Source organism: Eptatretus burgeri, chromosome 9 (genome assembly GCF_056783735.1).
Source record: "Eptatretus burgeri isolate ZD-2024b chromosome 9, Ebu_testis_v1, whole genome shotgun sequence".
In the NCBI taxonomy this organism is placed as follows: Eukaryota; Metazoa; Chordata; class Myxini; order Myxiniformes; family Myxinidae; genus Eptatretus; species Eptatretus burgeri.
Window position 1 is genome coordinate 2,601,798 of NC_140969.1, and position 16,870 is coordinate 2,618,667.

At 45.4% G+C, this 16,870-nt stretch overlaps 1 protein-coding gene across 9 annotated transcripts in view; it reads right to left on the reverse strand.

The window, feature by feature from the left end:
* MRS2 (magnesium transporter MRS2) overlaps positions 1-16,870 on the reverse strand; it is a 58,576-nt gene that overhangs the window by 18,118 nt on the left and 23,588 nt on the right. For all 9 annotated transcript variants that reach the window (XM_085893917.1, XM_085893919.1, XM_085893923.1 and 6 more), the window contains 3 exons: positions 15,099-15,229; positions 7,126-7,221; positions 6,037-6,189 (listed from right to left, as the gene is read on the reverse strand). In XM_085893917.1, the coding sequence (XP_085750043.1) occupies positions 6,037-6,189; positions 7,126-7,221; positions 15,099-15,229 (380 nt within the window). The remainder of the gene's footprint in view (positions 1-6,036; positions 6,190-7,125; positions 7,222-15,098; positions 15,230-16,870) is intronic.

Genomic DNA, 16,870 nt, shown 5'->3' on the forward strand with positions numbered 1-16,870 from the left:
GAAGGAATGAAATCGTTCGATACAGCGTGGCAGGAGGCCACAAAAGAATGATAGCATAAAAAGAACTTAGCTTTCAGCATTTGGCGATCGGCACGAAATGCGATGGTGGGCGGAAATGACGTCTTTCGTTCGTTCGCACATGAGAGGGGTGTGATGAATTGAAGGATGTGAGGCGTGATCACATGTCGCGCGGCTCGCACACGGGACAGATAAAACCGAGATTCCGCGCGGTCGGTGGGATTGTCATTTACGGCGGTGGTTCACTTGGTGCTCGTTGAATGGTGAGAATTGAGAGTATACCGGACTCCGTGCTAATTGCTGATTTATTTTGCGGTGATCGACTGCACGTGTATACCTTGCTGCACATGTACTCCTTGCTACACATGTATTCCTTGCTGCACATGTATTCCCTGACGTGTCTGTAGAAGCGGCTTCGATCAAGTGAAATAAAGCCTACACTCCGAAGGTTTTTCCCTCGCATTCATTTCAAGGGGCACGTTTCTTGGTTTTTTCCTGTCAAGCAATAAATTAAATGGTTTTCACATATATAAACACATTAGTTTCACAAATTTCCATTGAAATACTCGGGTATTTCCGTCAATTCTCGCTATTTCCGTCTAGGTTACGCACTGCATCTAACGGACGGCCGTCATTGGCTGTCTTGAGGCACGTGGGGGGGACAGGGGATACCGGAGACATGGTAAACACCGGGGACATTTCAAAGTCGGTGCAATTGTATACAGCGCACGCGCTGTAAAATGTGTGTTTCCCAATCGCTCCGCTCATCTTTGAAGAGTGCTTTAAATGTACGATTCCCAATCGGCCTGTTACCGGATTTTGTCGCAGGTTGTGACCACAGTGCGCAAGCCTGGTTGTTTGCTTGGGATCCTAGGGTCCTCAGTTTGAACCCCATTTGCTGCTGAATTAAAACCAGGTGGAGTCAACTCAGCCTTTCATTCTTCTGAGGTCGGTGAAATGAGCATCAGAGTACTGCTGGAGGGGCACAGAGTCACAGCATCAGCGGCACAGCTGCGCTCCAAGAAATGATAGCTACCCGGCAGCCAAAGCTGCCATACGCAAGAACAGAAAAGAACCACAGTGCTGTCCGTCATTCTTGTTGTATAACCATTGTATAATCAAGTATTGTCTGGTTTCGCACCTCCAACGAGACTCAACAGTCACGCAGCACTCAAGCACAGAGAACCCCACAACAGTACAAAGCCAAAACCAGAAATGAGGCCGTTCATGTTTGTCGATGTTGAGGAATTGGGATGAAAAGTAGAGTAAAAATTAAAGTATGAAATGCACGTTTCAATAATATTAGGACTACTGTATACATAACATTATGCCTCTGAACATTTAATTGCTTGTAGTATACACTACCGGTCAAAACTTTAAGAACACCCCCATCTTTCCAGTTTTTACTGAAATTTAAGCGGTTCAAGTCCAGTGAATAACCTGAAAGGGTACAAAGCTAAGTGGTAAACTGCCAGTGGTAAAAAAAAAGTTTAGGTTACCAAAAACTGAAAAAGAATGTAAATTTCAGAGTTGTTAAAAAAGGCCCTTTTCAGGGAACAAGTAATGGGTTTGCAACTGCAGTTGTTATGCAGCAATGGAAGTAAATTAAGCCTTTAAAGTTGATGCAAACAATTCTTTCAGGTGTCCCAACTTTTGTTGATTCGTTAACAAACCCTCTGTATGTATAAAAGCAGTGTTGGAACAGACTGTGTTGCACTGCAGGAAGTAGTATATTGCTATCATAATGGTGAGAAAATGACAATTAACAAAGGAAGACAGACGGACCATTATAACCCTTAAAAGTGTAGGTCTACACTTTGGAGAAATTGCAAAGGAAACCAAGGTGTCAGTGAGTACAGTTTCCTACACCATCAAAATGCACGTGGAAACTGGAGGAAACTCTGACAGGAAGTGGTCTGGCAGATCCAAAGCCACAACACAATCAGAAGACAAGTTTCTAAGAGTCAGCAGCTTGCGTGATAGGCGGCTCACAGGACAGCAGCTTCAAGCACAGCTTAACACTGGTCAAAGTAAGGAAGTCTCAGTTTCAACTGTGAAGAGAAGACTTCGAGCTGCAGGTTTGACAGGTCGAGTGGCAGTAAGAAAGCCATTGCTAAGATGGCAAAAGAAGAAAAAGAGGCTTGCCTGGGCCATGAAGTGGACGACTACATGAAGTGGATAACTGCCAGTGGACTACTGAAAACTGGAAGAAGGTCTTACGTACCGATGAATCAAAATTTGAAATCTTCGGTTCATCACGCAGGGTTTTTGTATGTCGTCGAGTAGGCGAAAGGATGGTTCCTCAGTGTGCGACACCAACTATCAAACATGGAGGAGGAAGCGTGATGATCTGGGGCTCTTTTGCTGGATCCAGAGTCGGAGACTTGCACAGAGTGACTGGGCACCCTGAACCAAAAGGGCCACCACAGCACATTTCAGCGCCATGCAATACCCTCTGGTTTATGCCTAGTTGGTCAGGGGTTCATCCTACAGCAAGATAACAACCCCAAACATACCTCCAGGCTATGTCAGAACTACCTTCGAAGAAAAGAACAAGACGGTAGGCTTCAAATCATGGAATGGCCAGCACAGTCTCCAGACTTAAACCCCAGAGCTGGTTTGCGATGAACTGGACAGAAGGGTGAAAGCAAAGCAACGTACAAGTGCAACACATTTGTGGGAACTTCTGCAAGTGTTGGGAAGAACTTTCGGAACAATATTTGATTTCCATTGTGGAGAGAATGCCACGAGTATGTTCAGCTGTTATATCTGTAAAAGGTGGCTACTTTGACGAGTCAAAATTTAGATTAAATTTTGTTCAACAAAATGATTCCATGATTTCTTTTTTTATCTGCAATTGTTTATTTGTTCTATGCTTTAATTTCAGAGTACATTGAAGCATTAAACTGCTTAAATTTCAGTAAAAACTGGAAAAATGGGGTTGTTACAAAACTTTTGACCGGTGGTGTCCTTTTGAATCAAACTACGGCAACCATTTTGCCAATACTGTTTAAGGAGGAACCTCTTGATGGATTGCTCCACTTCTCCCCTGATTTGGAAAAACATAGTAAGTGTTCCCCACTGGAATTTGACTGACGCGGTTTTTCCAGATCAGAGGAGACTTGCCGAATGGCTTGGTGAGCGGCTTGCAAAGCCGTCGATACGGAACGACTGGATTGGAAAGCGACAGCAAGCTGCATGCTAATGGAACACACCACAGAACTATTCCACTTATAAAATACATTTTGCTTCTCTCAACGATGACCTACGTGTTACATACACAAAACGGAAAGTTTCACTTGATGGCCGCCATCCTCGAGAGTCTAGTCCCTGTATTTTCATCTCCGGGATATCATTTTCATTAAAAAGAGATTTTTGGCTTCTCCATATGTAACAATAAATATTGTTACGGTTGTGGAAATTCGCATTACACCATAAAGAGTCCTCAGGTGAGATATATCAGTAAGTTAATGTGAAGTTAGCCCAAACCCGTTGTATAGAGGGAATACGTGTGATTCATCTGGGCTGCGACGCTTTGAGTTAGCCATTTTTCTTTCTCTATTGTTATTTTCGACCATTAAGCCGCCAACAACTCAAACACCACCCCAACAACCAAATCGCCACCATCAACAACGCCCCCGAACAACTCCACCAAACCGCCACTACCTTCACCTCCACAACCCCGCAAGCATCGCCTCACCCGCCATTCTCTACCGATGCTCAACAACGCCCCGAACAACTCCACCACCTTCGCCTTTCTCCTTCACAACTACCAACCGCACCACCTGTGAACACTGAACGTCGGGCTGTCTAGGGCCCGTTCGGCGATTGGTGCCAAACGCATCGAGCCGCGAGCGCGAATGGCGGCCTTTCCGAGAGAGGAATTTGGATCAAGAAGGCTTCACACCCCCTTTTTGCCTGACCAATGGCTGAACAGAGGGTGGCGTGGCCCCGCCTCCAATCGCGTTTTGATCCGAATTTTTGCATATAGGCTCCTCCTGAGGCCTATAAAGATGCGAGCATAAGGCGACTCAGGTGTTGAGTTGGGTTTTGAGATCAGTCGAGTTGTAGTTGAGTTCAGTGCGGAGTCGAGTTGAGTTCGCGCGGGTCAAGTGGAGACGGAGGTCGTCAACGAGGATGCGGTGTGGGGGTCGGTCGTCTCGTCGCGGGGTCCAAACCAGCCAGCCATTCCCCTCTCCCTGAGCATCAGCAATCCCCCCCATCCACGCTGAGATAGTGCTGGGGGGGCCCCATTCCTCCCCCACCCTAAACGTGGTGCCAACAAAACCGCTCGCGCGGAGCACACCGGAGGGGGCTCGCCGACCACGCCAGGGGCACGGAATCGGGGCGCAGCTGCGCGAACATTGCGGCTTGCCCGCCATCGCGTCACGAGGACGCGAGTAAGACCTTCCCGGTCTCGTGGACCTGGCCGATCCTCCAGGATCCACGTACATTTGGTCTACGGACCTGTCTGCCTCCTTGCCTGTGAGGGTGGCTTTCTTTTCTTTCGGGTTGAATGCATGCTGTGGCGCTGTGTCCAACAAGTAGAACTGTTTAAGTGTTGTAAATAATTGCCTCCCCCCCTTTTATTTGGTGTCAACTCTTTCCTTGCATTTGCTTTTGTTGCATGATTGTATGACTGTAAAATACGTGCTTCCGTGTGTGTAAATAAATGTGCATTGCTTGTTGAACTGTTTCCCGCTTTGCTTCGTCTCCTTCCTTTTATTGAATCTCCATCTTGCATCACGTAAGGGATTGATAGTGGGTTTAAAACGCCCGGTAAATAATCCTAACCGTCGAGGTCGACGATAACTCCGCTTGGTTATCTCTGCAGCACGGAACGAAACGCTTAAGCCGTTCGTGTCCGAAGTCGACCTGCGGCGAGGTACGATCGCCCGGTCGACCACTCGCGCAGGTACTTAGGTAGGTCGAATTTGGCAAGCAACCCTATCCTGCGCGGGTGGGCAATTGGCACGATCGTGGTGAGGTTAAACCCCCACCCGTGACTGGCTCCGGGCGGTAGTTCCCGGAGGGTCACGACTGAATTGTCCGTTCCGGTGGGCAAGGCGGCCGCTTTTGGCTACACGCGGTCGATCGCATGCCGGCGGGCGCGAATTCGCAACAATATATAGCAAGCAAAATAAATTAATAATAATGCCCATCAGTAATCATTGACAAAACAACAACGGACATTACAGATAGTTTTACAGAAGAAACTAGAACAGCACTTGGTAGAGCGCATACCACCAGGCTGAACAGTTTACGCTTTGTATCCCATTGATTAATGGACGGATCTACATCCAGACCATTCATCATTGTCACACACCAACATCTAATCAGCTTGTTATTATCACCTAACAAACTCATCCACCATTTTGTCATAATCCGCCCACAACTTCTTGAGATATCGTGCAAGATATCTCATCCTGTCTCAATGGTGAAGAATCACTTTTTAAAAAATTCTTTTTTAATCCTCGTATCTGGATTCGGATGCTATCACCAAAATCAAATCAGTTCGTCCTTCACACACACCCAACCTGTCCACTAAGTTTCGTCCGAATCAGCCATAACTTTTTGAGTTATCCTGCTCACACTCACAGACAGGGATGTAAACATAACCTCCGTCCAACTTTGGTGGCAGAGGAAACGAGATCTCCCATCACAGATTATGAGGAGATTCCCTACTAAATCAACAAAGCATGTTCACTGAATGTTTTGATAAACGTTTGCTCCGTAAAAATGAAGACTTTCTGATGCATGAAATTTTGCAATGGAAAACTCGCTCTACCTTCTCTACGGCAAAACCACACGAGATATTGAAATGTTGAAAAGGGAATGGGGAAGGCACCAGGGTTAGAAAACATCTACACCAACTCAATTAACACATTCCTTGGCCCATCAGCTCACAAGTACAGCCCTTGTCTGCACTCTACGACACCGCCATGAAAGTGCAATCCCAAAAGTGCGGCAAAAATCTACGCTAATCATCATATTGGTACAAATACATCCATTATATACCTGTCCAGATTGAGAAAGACGACACTTTCTGAGTCGTCAATAAGTTCTTTTAGACCACGTATACTGTTTGCAGCTTCATCTGCCTGTCGCAGGTAAGAATCCAGCAAAAGTTCCATTTCTTCTGCATGGGTGACTGCTGGCTTTCCACCTGATCTGAAAAATGACACCCAGTGCAAAACCTTCACATTGTGCACACTTCCTATCCACATCAAAAATCTGCAGCTGCAGCCAAGATGAGTTGTACATGCGGCTGCAAGGGACAGCTCGTTAGACAAGAAGGATAAAGTGACAAAAGCAAATGGAACATCAATTGGAACAAAGTCACAAAAGCAAGTCCATATGATAAAATAAATTGTGCGATATTTTGCTCTCATATTTTCTATCAAGCAATTTCTGCTTCGTCTTGCCTAAAGAGCTGATCGTTGCCCCTCCCCGCTCCTTCCCAACCCTCACACCATCCCCTACTCTCTCCCCTCTTCCTTAGCACACAACCACCACTCCACCATCCTCTCCACACATTCTACTCATAATATCTGTGTGGAAATAACGAAATGTCCATAAGATAATGTGACTCCATTGAAAAGGGTCAATCATAAATTAATCCAAAATCATTTATCCATCATCACAAGTATGAGGTTGAAAAGTCAGAGACGAGGGAGATTAAAATGAGCTCCAACCAACCGACCGATCATCTGTCCATGTATTTTTGTATACGTGATATTTCAAAAACGTTCAACATTTATCTTTCATATTTCAGATATCTATTCCTCATGACATTATCTCAACCTGATGATTCGATCATGGCTGTGATTGGCTGAGCTCTGTTGCCATGGTAACCATCTCTATAACTTGACTTGTGTACTCGATGTTTCAAAAACTGTTCAAGGTTTAGTTTTCATTTTACACAGATATATTCCTCATCCCACCCAAAAGGAGGGGAACCGAGAGCAACTTGTTAGTTATTAAACTAATCGCCAAGATTATCTAAGTGCAGGCAGTATCGTGCATGTACCATATTCTCCCTTTTGATACCCGCTTAAGGACATTACAAGCAACATGGGTGGATTGTGGTGTACAAAAGATATGCACCTGGTGAGGCAGAGATCCGAAATCAGTTCCTCCTCATCCAGTATGTTCAGCAAGCTCTCCCTGAACACTCGGACATCGGTTTCCAACTCAGACAGGCTGGAGAAAAGGGGTAAACGTTCAAAAGTCCATAAGGTGAAAATGTAAAACCACAGCTCCATTCATACATACTCAGCAAGAATAAGGGTGAAGTAATTTGGCTGCTCCGAAATGTCAGTGGGTTATAATCCAGGTTTTCACAACGTTTTTTTACTTCAGCTTTGTGCTTCTGATCGTTGTCCTGCTGAAGTGTGAATCTCCGACCTTGTTTCAGATTCATCGATGACTCGAGCAGGTTTTCATCAAGGATTCTCCTGTACTTTGCATTGTCCCTTATATCCTGACGAGCTTGCCAGTCTGTGTTTATGAAAAGCAGCCCCATAACTTGATGCTGCCACCACCATGCCTGACAATAAGGATGGTGTTGACTGGGTGATGTTCACCGATAGGCTTGCATCAAATGTAACATTTTGAATTTAGACCAAAAAGTTCAATTTTGGTTTTGGCTGATCACAAAACGTTTCTCCACATCTCTGCAGTATCATCAAGATGCTTTTTCACAAACTCCTTATGAGCTTTTAGATGCATCATTCAGTAATGGCTTCTTTCTTGCCACCTGTTCATAGAGACCCAGCTTTGTGAAGGGAAGGGGATATTGTTGATTGATGAACACTGAACCCCATCTTGGACATAGAGCCTTGCAGATCTTTCAAAGTCATTGTTGGATTTAAAGTGACATCCCAAACCAGTTTCCTGCTTGTCTGGCTGTTGAGTTTCGATGGGTGACCTGATCTGGGTAGAGTCTGAGTGGTATGATAAGTCTTACACTTCTTATTAATGGATTACACCGTACTCAAAGGGTTAATAAATGACTGAAATCTTATAACCCTCTCCTGAATGGTGCTTCTCCACCACTTTATGTCTGACTTCTTAGGAAAGCTCTCGGTCTTCATGTTTACCTTGTTGGTTGACCAAGTGAGTTTCACCTTAAAACTCCTTAGATAAGTGGGGGAGCTTAATTTTTCAGTTAAACCACTGATTATACGTACAGGTGAAATATAGCTGTGTTATATTCAATCTAATTGTATGTGTTGTAAAGTATTCCAATATAGCTGTGCAATTATAAACTGGCCACAATTGGAGATCAACAATTTAGACACCAAAAAAGAAATGTCTAACGATTCACAAGATGTTCTACAAAAAAACAATGGCTACCGAAGTTGTACTTACTGAGACGAGAGGGAGGAAGTGGTTTAATGGAGCTTAATCAAGTGCACAGAACATCATGTGTAGGACTAGCGGAGTATGTGAAACGATCAACAGACAACCGGATGAGATTTGTACATGAGCAAGAAAACAAACCAGAAAAGGGATCCTTAATCCATTTAGCAACAAACTTCCAAAAACAGGTGCAAAATATGGATACTACACAGGAAAACGAAACTGAAACAATCCAATGATTGCAAAGAAAAGAAAAAGTAAAATTAACAAAAATCAATATTAGCAGATCAACTCTGACAAATGGGAGAATGATATAAGAGCAGGACGATTCAAAAAGAGCTTACCAGGACAGGGATCGACAAGGAAGGCTCTTTGGAATGGATAAGAAGAGGTCAAATTAGTTGAGATGGAGAACGAATCATCATCAATGCCAAAGAGGAAGGACATTAAACTAATGCCTTTAAGAAAACGTTTGCATTGAGTGAATCGGACAAATGCAGGTTTTGTGTAGAAGAAACAGAAAGTACCGGCCACCTCCTTCCAGGATGGAAAAAAAACAACTCATGTCAGAACAGCTGTACACAGAAAGACATGACAGCATCTGTAGAGTAATCCACCGGCACATCTGTAACCATTTCAACATCCCGGCCCCAGAACAATCATGGAAACACAAACCCAGATCCAATCCACAAAAATGAACATATCATGCTCATGTGTCACAAGACGATCCCAAGACGATCAAGTGCAAACAATGCAAACAAAGCATTGTGTCCGAACATAGAACTCAAACACAAAAATACACCCGTGCGGGAGTGACGGTCATCTCTGTTACTAGACGGTTACTAGGGTGTAGTGTTCTTGGGTCAGGAGGGATTTTTGGCCAACTTTGAAGTCACGTGACGCGAAAAAGAAAGCGAATATCGAAAATCCGGCCTGACCAAATCTAGATATTGTCCCATAGATTCATATGCCACAATCAAATTCAAGATAACTTAAGAAATGTAGGAGGAGATAGATTTTGAAAATCGTCATAATGCAACTACATGAAGCAGTTTTCGCAAAATTCAGTCACGTGACGTGGAAGTATTCGAAGATATCGGTATTTTTCGAATGGACATGAAAGACAAGGTCAGCTGCTATACAATGACACCATTCACTAACTTTTACCATGCCCAGTAGAGAATATATAGCCTCCTGAAGGTAGGGCAGTTTTTGCAAACCTGGAAGTCACGTGACGCGAAAACGAAAGCGAAATTCGAAAATCCGTCCTGACCAAATTTAGATATTGTCCCATACATTCATGTGCCACAATCAAATTCAAGATCGCTTGAGAAATGTAGGAGGAGATAGATTTTGAAAATCGTCATTTTCGCATTTTTTGCCAACTTTGAAGTCACGTGACACGAAAACGAAAGCGAATATCGAAAATCCGGCCTGACCAAATTTAGATATTGTCCCATAGATTCATATGCTACAATCAAATTCAAGATCGCTTGAGAAATGGCGGAGGAGATAGAATTTGAAAATCGTCATTTTCACAACTTCAAAGGCCTCGTGACCTTGACCTTGACCTTCGGTGACCTTGAAAGTCATACCATCGTGTACGTCTCATCGACCTCTATCAGGATCACTAATAACCAGATCTCCCGCTTCAACTTCATTGTGAACGGACGGATCGAAGGACATCGACACCCATATTATTAGGTCATGCTCGAAGAGATGACCTAAAAAGGAGAAGTCAGCATTGTTGATAGATAGAGGTCTCCGTTTCCAATGACTTCAGACTAAATGCCACAGAAATCAGGAAAATGATTAAATACCAGGATCTGAAAAATGAGGTGAAGAGGAAGTGGAAATTTAAGAAAGCTGAAATTGTACCAGTGATAGTCAGAGCTACAGGAAGGATGAAGAAAACCCATCCTGAGTATTTGGGGAATATCACTGTGAATATCATTCCTGGGAATATCACTACAAACGAGCTACAAGTGGAGGTTGTTGGAGGTTCAGTGAAGATTCTGAAAAGAGCCCTTGGAACGAGGACATGAGAACGAAGTTTCACAGTTTGGTGGAACGAGGCGATAAGAACGAAGTTTCACAGTTTGGTTCATGAATCACGATCCTTTACTAAATAGGAGGTGGAGATTTAACTTCCTCCCCCTCCTGAAACCCGCAAATGGAGATAACAACCAACGTGAAACCTATTACACTTATTTTGTAATCTTTCAAACAAATAATTTACTCCTAAAGTGATTTACTGTTAATTAGGTAAAAGGTTTGAATACTTACGTAACTGAGAATCATCTGATTTTCCTCCGTTAATCAAACTTATTCACATTTTATCTTTATCACTTTGGAGTAGTTTATGAAGACTCAATATGTTAAAATCGATTTGAAAACATCATTAAATAAGCTCAGGTGGCATCAAAATGTGAAAACTTTGGGGGGGGGGAGGGGTAATGAATACTTGTGCAGGCCCCTGTACATCAGAATCATGTCCGAATCACCAGAATTGACAATTTATTTTTGTTCATATTAACAAATGGTACTTGAGCTCCTTTCCTCCAACTCAACTTTTAACTCTCCACATTCATGAACTGTGGGTTGTCTTTGGACTAAGCTCTACTCCTTTGTTAATGGAAGGTGAAGGTAACATGATCTCGAAACCAAAGTGCAGGAAAGTTACAAATTGATAAAGATGAAAAGCACCAATGAACAATGAACATTTCTGTCAGGTCAGGTTCGATCTGTGACCTGCTACAGGTACCATGTAAACCTGTACTAACCTGTTCCATGGTCGGGTTGTCGGCGACTAAACCGTCTCCCCCACCAGGCTTTCTGGTGAGGAGGGTGTTTGGATATGGACACCCAGCAGGATTAAAAACAAAACCTGTCAAAGGGCGGAGGAGCTCCTTGTGAGCCAACGGCCATCCATATCTAGTGCCCAACTGTGTCTGCGGACGTCCTCCTGCAGTTGGGTCACTTCTTATTAGGAGGTTGGTGGCAGGATTTGCACTCCGGCCACCGTAAAACCCTTCATTCCGCAAAAACGCAAAAAAATCTGAAAACCCACTCCGTGGGAGTACCTCCTGTGCAGCTTCCCTTCGCAGGGCAGCTCACCGGATGACGGGATTGGGGCAAAGCCTTCGGGACCCCCAATCTTTGATGATAGGATGGAAACCACGGGGTAACATCCCTGGGTCAGATTGCGGGAGAGTGTGTCGGAGTGGTGCTGAGGTGTCGTCCACCAGACGGCGGTCTCCTTGGGTTAACCTGAGGCGGTCCCTTCGGGTGGGTGCCTGGAATGTCCTATCCCTAAGAGAGGATGATCACCTGTCTCTGTTATCATCTGAGCTCAAGCGTTTGGACATCGGGATTGCAGCTCTCTCTGAGGTTCGGAGACTGGATTGCGTCGAGATAATGGTGGGTGGTTACACCTACTATTGGTCTGGTCGCTGTGATGGTTACCATACCCAAGGAGTTGCTGTAGCTGTGTCCAATAAGCTGACCCCAATGATAATTGAGGTAACACCGGTAAACGAGCGTATTATGAGATTAAGGATTCGTCACTCCTTAGGTGTCATTTCCCTGGTCTCTGTTTATGCTCCGACTGAGGCGAGTGATCTCACCGTGAAGGATGCATTCTACGCCACGCTCGAGTCTGTGGTTGATCAGTGCCCCAGACGAGATACACTTCTAGTCTTGGGGGATTTCAATGCATCGACTGGAACTGATAGGGACGGTTATGAGGTGTGTGTTGGTCCCCATGGGTCAGGAACTATGAACCAGAATAGCACTAAGTTCCTTGACTTTGCAAGAAGTCATGGACTTAGGGTGGCTGGTTCATGGTTTCAGCGCCCACAAGCTCATCGCTGGACTTGGTATTCCAACGCTGGCGGTGTGGCAAAGGAGATTGACCATGTCCTCATTGACGGTCGTTGGAGGATGATCCAGAACTGCAGGGTCTACCGGAGTGCTCAGTTCCTCAATACTGACCACAGGCTTGTTGTAGCAACTCTAAAGCTGCACCTTAAATCCTGGAGAATGGTACCATCCCAGCCTCGGCTGGATGTTGCCAAGCTCAGGGACGAGAGAGTCGCTGAGGAGTTTGCGAACAGGCTGAGTGGACACTTGGGGGGTCTGGGTGCTTTGGGGGGTCCTGACGAGTTGTGGAGCGCCTTCAAGACCACCGTCCTTGATGTTGCCGGTGGATGCCTTGGAGCTCGCCGCAGGGCAAAGAAGAATTTTGTCTCTCAAGGGACACTGGATACCATTGACCAGAGTCGCAGGGCCAGGCTGAATGGCAGAGCTGAGCTGTTCAGGGAGATGAGGCGTAAAACTGTACGTGCACTGAGGGTGGACAAGGAGGCCTATGTGCGAGGAATCTGTGAGGGGGTAGAGCATCACCTGTGGACAGGTGATTCTCGTCCCGCTTACAGGGGAATTCGCGCATTACGTTCATCCAAGCCCATCCCTCGGAGCACTGCAGTTCGAGCAGAGAGTGGTAGGCTCTTGACAGAGGAGTCTGAAGTGAAGGCCCGCTGGGCCGGTTACTTTGAGCGGTTGTACCAGGCTGATCCCCCAACTGTCGAGTTGGACGTCAAGGGTGTTACAATCCCTGTTGCTGACCCTCGAATCAAATGTGGTCCACCTACGTGTCGTTCACCTACCACTCGTGTCGTTGCATGCAGTTTTGTGCTCTGCCTGGAACACAGGCATCATCCCAACTGACTGGAAGAGGGGCCTTGTTGTCCCTCTCTGGAAAGGGAAGGGTGATCGCCAAGTCTGCAACAACTACCGAGGGGGTGCCGCTGCTCTCAGTGCTGGGCAAGGTCTTTGCTCGGATAATTCTTGATAGGGTTCGCCACCATCTGCTTGAGCACCAGCGGCAAGAGCAGTCAGGCTTTACACCAAAGAGGTCAACGATTGACCGTATCCTTGCACTTCGTGTCCTCACCGAACGCAGGCGAGAGTTTCGGCAGGGGCTGCTTGCAGCCTATGTTGATCTCTGTAAAGCGTTCGATTCAGTGTATCGGGATGTCCTCTGGAGGATTCTTGGTCTTCGTGGGGTGCCACCAAAACTGATCGATCTGATGTCTGAACTCTACTCTGGTACTGAGAGTGCTGTGAAGTGTGGTGGTACCATCTCTGACTTATTTCCAGTTGTTACTGGAGTTCGTCAGGGATGTGTACTTGCCCCCACACTTTTCAGCACTTGTATGGACTGGATTCTAGGGAGGATGTCGGAGAGATCAAGTTGCGGTGCGTCATTTGGGAATGTCAAGATCTCGGACCTTGATTTTGCAGATGATGCAGTCATCTTTGCGGAGACTTTAGACATCCTCTTGGGGGCCCTCGAGGTGCTGAATGAGGAGTCGGAGCCGCTGGGATTACGGGTTTCTTGGGTCAAAACAAAGATCCAGGCTTTCGGTGACATCTTGGATGCTGCTGTCCTGTCTGTGTCTGTTTGTGGTGAGGATGTTGAGGTCGTGGAGAGATTCACTTTCCTTGGCAGTGATATTCATGTCTCTGCTAGCTGCGAGTCAGAGGTCAATAGACGTCTGGGTCGGGCCTGGGGAGTCATGGATTCACTGGATCATGGGGTGTGGCGCTGCCGGTACCTGTGCGGGAGGACCAAAGTCCGAGTCTTCAGGTCCTTGGTACTTCCAGTCTTGCTCTATGGGTGCGAGACTTGGACTCTGACCAAGGATCTGAGACGGAGACTTAATTCCTTTGGTACCAGGTCTCTTCGGAGAATCCTTGGCTATCGCTGGTCGGATTTTGTGTCCAACGAGCGGTTGCTGAGAGAGACTCGGATGAGATTTGTTACCTGCATAGTCCGTGAGCGTCAGTTGCGGCTGTATGGACATGTGGCTCGTTTTCCTGACTCTGATCCTGCTCACCAGATTCTCTCAGCGAGAGAGTCTCATGAGTGGAGGAGGCCAGTGGGTCGACCACGTGCCTCATGGTTGCAACAGGTTGACCATCATCTCAAGGAGATGGGGATGGGCCTGGCATCTGCCTGGGGGATGGCCAGACGGAGGCCCCTGGAGTACCGGCGGAAAGTGGACGCAGCGACGTGCTGTTCTGGCACATGCTCCCATACCTGACCTGACCTGACATGTGACAGGATTCACAGGAAGTCCAGTCAAGGAGCAAAGAGGCATCCAAGGCAACGTAAACAAAAGCCTTTAACACAACAACATGATGGAAGAAAAGGATTGGTCAGGCACTCTTTCCAGATCTGAAATGTAAGGATGTGAGTCACAACCTGCTTTCAGGTCAGCTTTGAGTTCGTCGACAGATTCCTGATCTTTCCTTTGATTAGCTAACAGGGTGGAAATGAATCCTGTTGATTGCCAGGATGTGCAGTTGCTCAACCGAGTGGAGAACGGCAAAGTAATATGCCTCGTCGCAGTCAACATAAATGGGATAACCAACATTGGAACACATTTCGAATGAACACAATTAACATCGATACGACTACATGTCGTTACCAAATGCAAATAAAAGTAAAAAATAAAAAAAACCCCATTTTAAACAGAATAAAATCTCGTTATTGATTGCGATCATAAAATCATATAATCAATCCAATCATAAAAGCGAGAGCTTTTAAAGCCACAAAAATATGAATTGGCTTTTGATACGATTGAAGAAATCCTAATTGTAAAGCAGTTGACAACTTGAAATGCGTCGTTAGCGACAAGATGCAGACAGACCTGCGGCTGGTTTGCAACAATGCATGCAGCTGACTGCGATCGAGTGAGAGCAGCTGTGGGTTCAGCACGCCTTCCAATGTGTGCAAAACCGATGGCTCCAGATCTGATAGCGTCCTCTGCAACTCTCCTATCTGTTTTTTTCATACACCCACAATCACATGCTTTGTTATTTCATACACTCACAATCACATGGTGTGACAACACCACAACAATGGTCAAACAAATGAGATTTGTGGGGCAACTGACTGGCATTTGGGCAGAGGGTCCACAGGTTGATACAACAAACAAGGGGATGGATAAACAAGAGAAGAGGATTGAGAGAGGAAGGAGGGGAAACAGTAACATCAATAAGTATCAATAAGTATTCAACCCTTTTGCGATGACACTCCAAATTGAGCTAAGGTGCATCCAGTTTCCTTTATTCATCCTTGAGATGTTTCTACAAGTTGATTGGGGTCCACCTGTGGCCATTTCAATTGATTGGACGTGATTTGGAAAGAAACACACCTTTCTATACAAGGTTCCACAGTTGACAGTGCATGTCAGAGCAGAAACTCCAACATGAAGTCCAAGGAACTGTCCTTAGAACTTCGAGATAGAATTGTGAGGAGGCATAGATCTGGGGAATGGTGTAAACCAATTTCTAGTGTTGAAAGTTCCCAACAGCACAATGAGCTTCATCATTAAGTAATGGAACGAATATGGAACTACCCAGACTCCTCCTAGAGTTGGACGTCCGACCAAACTGAGCAACTGGGCAAGAAGGACCTTGGTCAGGGAGGTGACCAATAACCCAATGACCACTGACAGAACAACAGAGTTCCTTGGCTGACATGGGAGAACCTGCCAGAAGGAAAACAGTCTCTGCAGCATTTCACAAACCTAGGCTTTATGGGAGAGTGACCACATGGAAGCCATGCCTGAGAAAAAGGCACACGACAGCAGGCCTGGAGTTTGCAAAAACGCATGTGAAAGATTTTGAGAACATGAAAGAAAACATTTTGTGGTCTGATGAGACTAAAACTGAACTCTTTGGCCTGAATGCAAAGTGCTTCGTCTGGTGGAAACCAAGCACAGCTCATCACCCATCTAACACCTTCCCTACCGTGAAGCACGGTTGTGGCAGCATCATGCTATGGAGATGCTTTTCAGTGGCAGGGACTGGAAGACTTGCAAGGATAAAGGGAACAATGAATGAAGTCAAATACATAGAAATCTTTGAGGAGAACCTGCTTCAGAGTGCAAAAGACCTTAGAGTGTGGCAAAGATTTATGTTCCAACAGGACAATGACCTCAAGCATCCAGCCAAAGCAACACTGGAATGGTTTCAGAACAAGAACGTGAAAGTCCTTGAGTGGCCCAACCAAAGCCTAGACTTGAACTCCATTGAGATTCTGTGGAAAGATTTAACGATTGCTGTTCACCGACGCTCCTCATCCAACCTGACAGAGCTTGAGCAAATCTGCAACGAAGAATGGGAGAAAAATCTCCAAATCCAGATGTACAAAGCTGATACAAACATACACAAGAAGACTCGAAGCTGTAATCGCTGCCAAAGACGCTTCTCCAAAGTATTGACTCAGGGGATTCAACACCTATTGATGCAAGACATTTCAGACTTTCATATTTAATCAATTTGTAAAAATTTCGAAAAGCATGTTTTCACTTTGTCATTATGGGGTATTTTGTATAAATCAGACATAAAATTTCAATTTAATCCATTTTAAACTGAGGCTGTAACACAACAGAATGTGACAAAAGTCGAGGGGTGT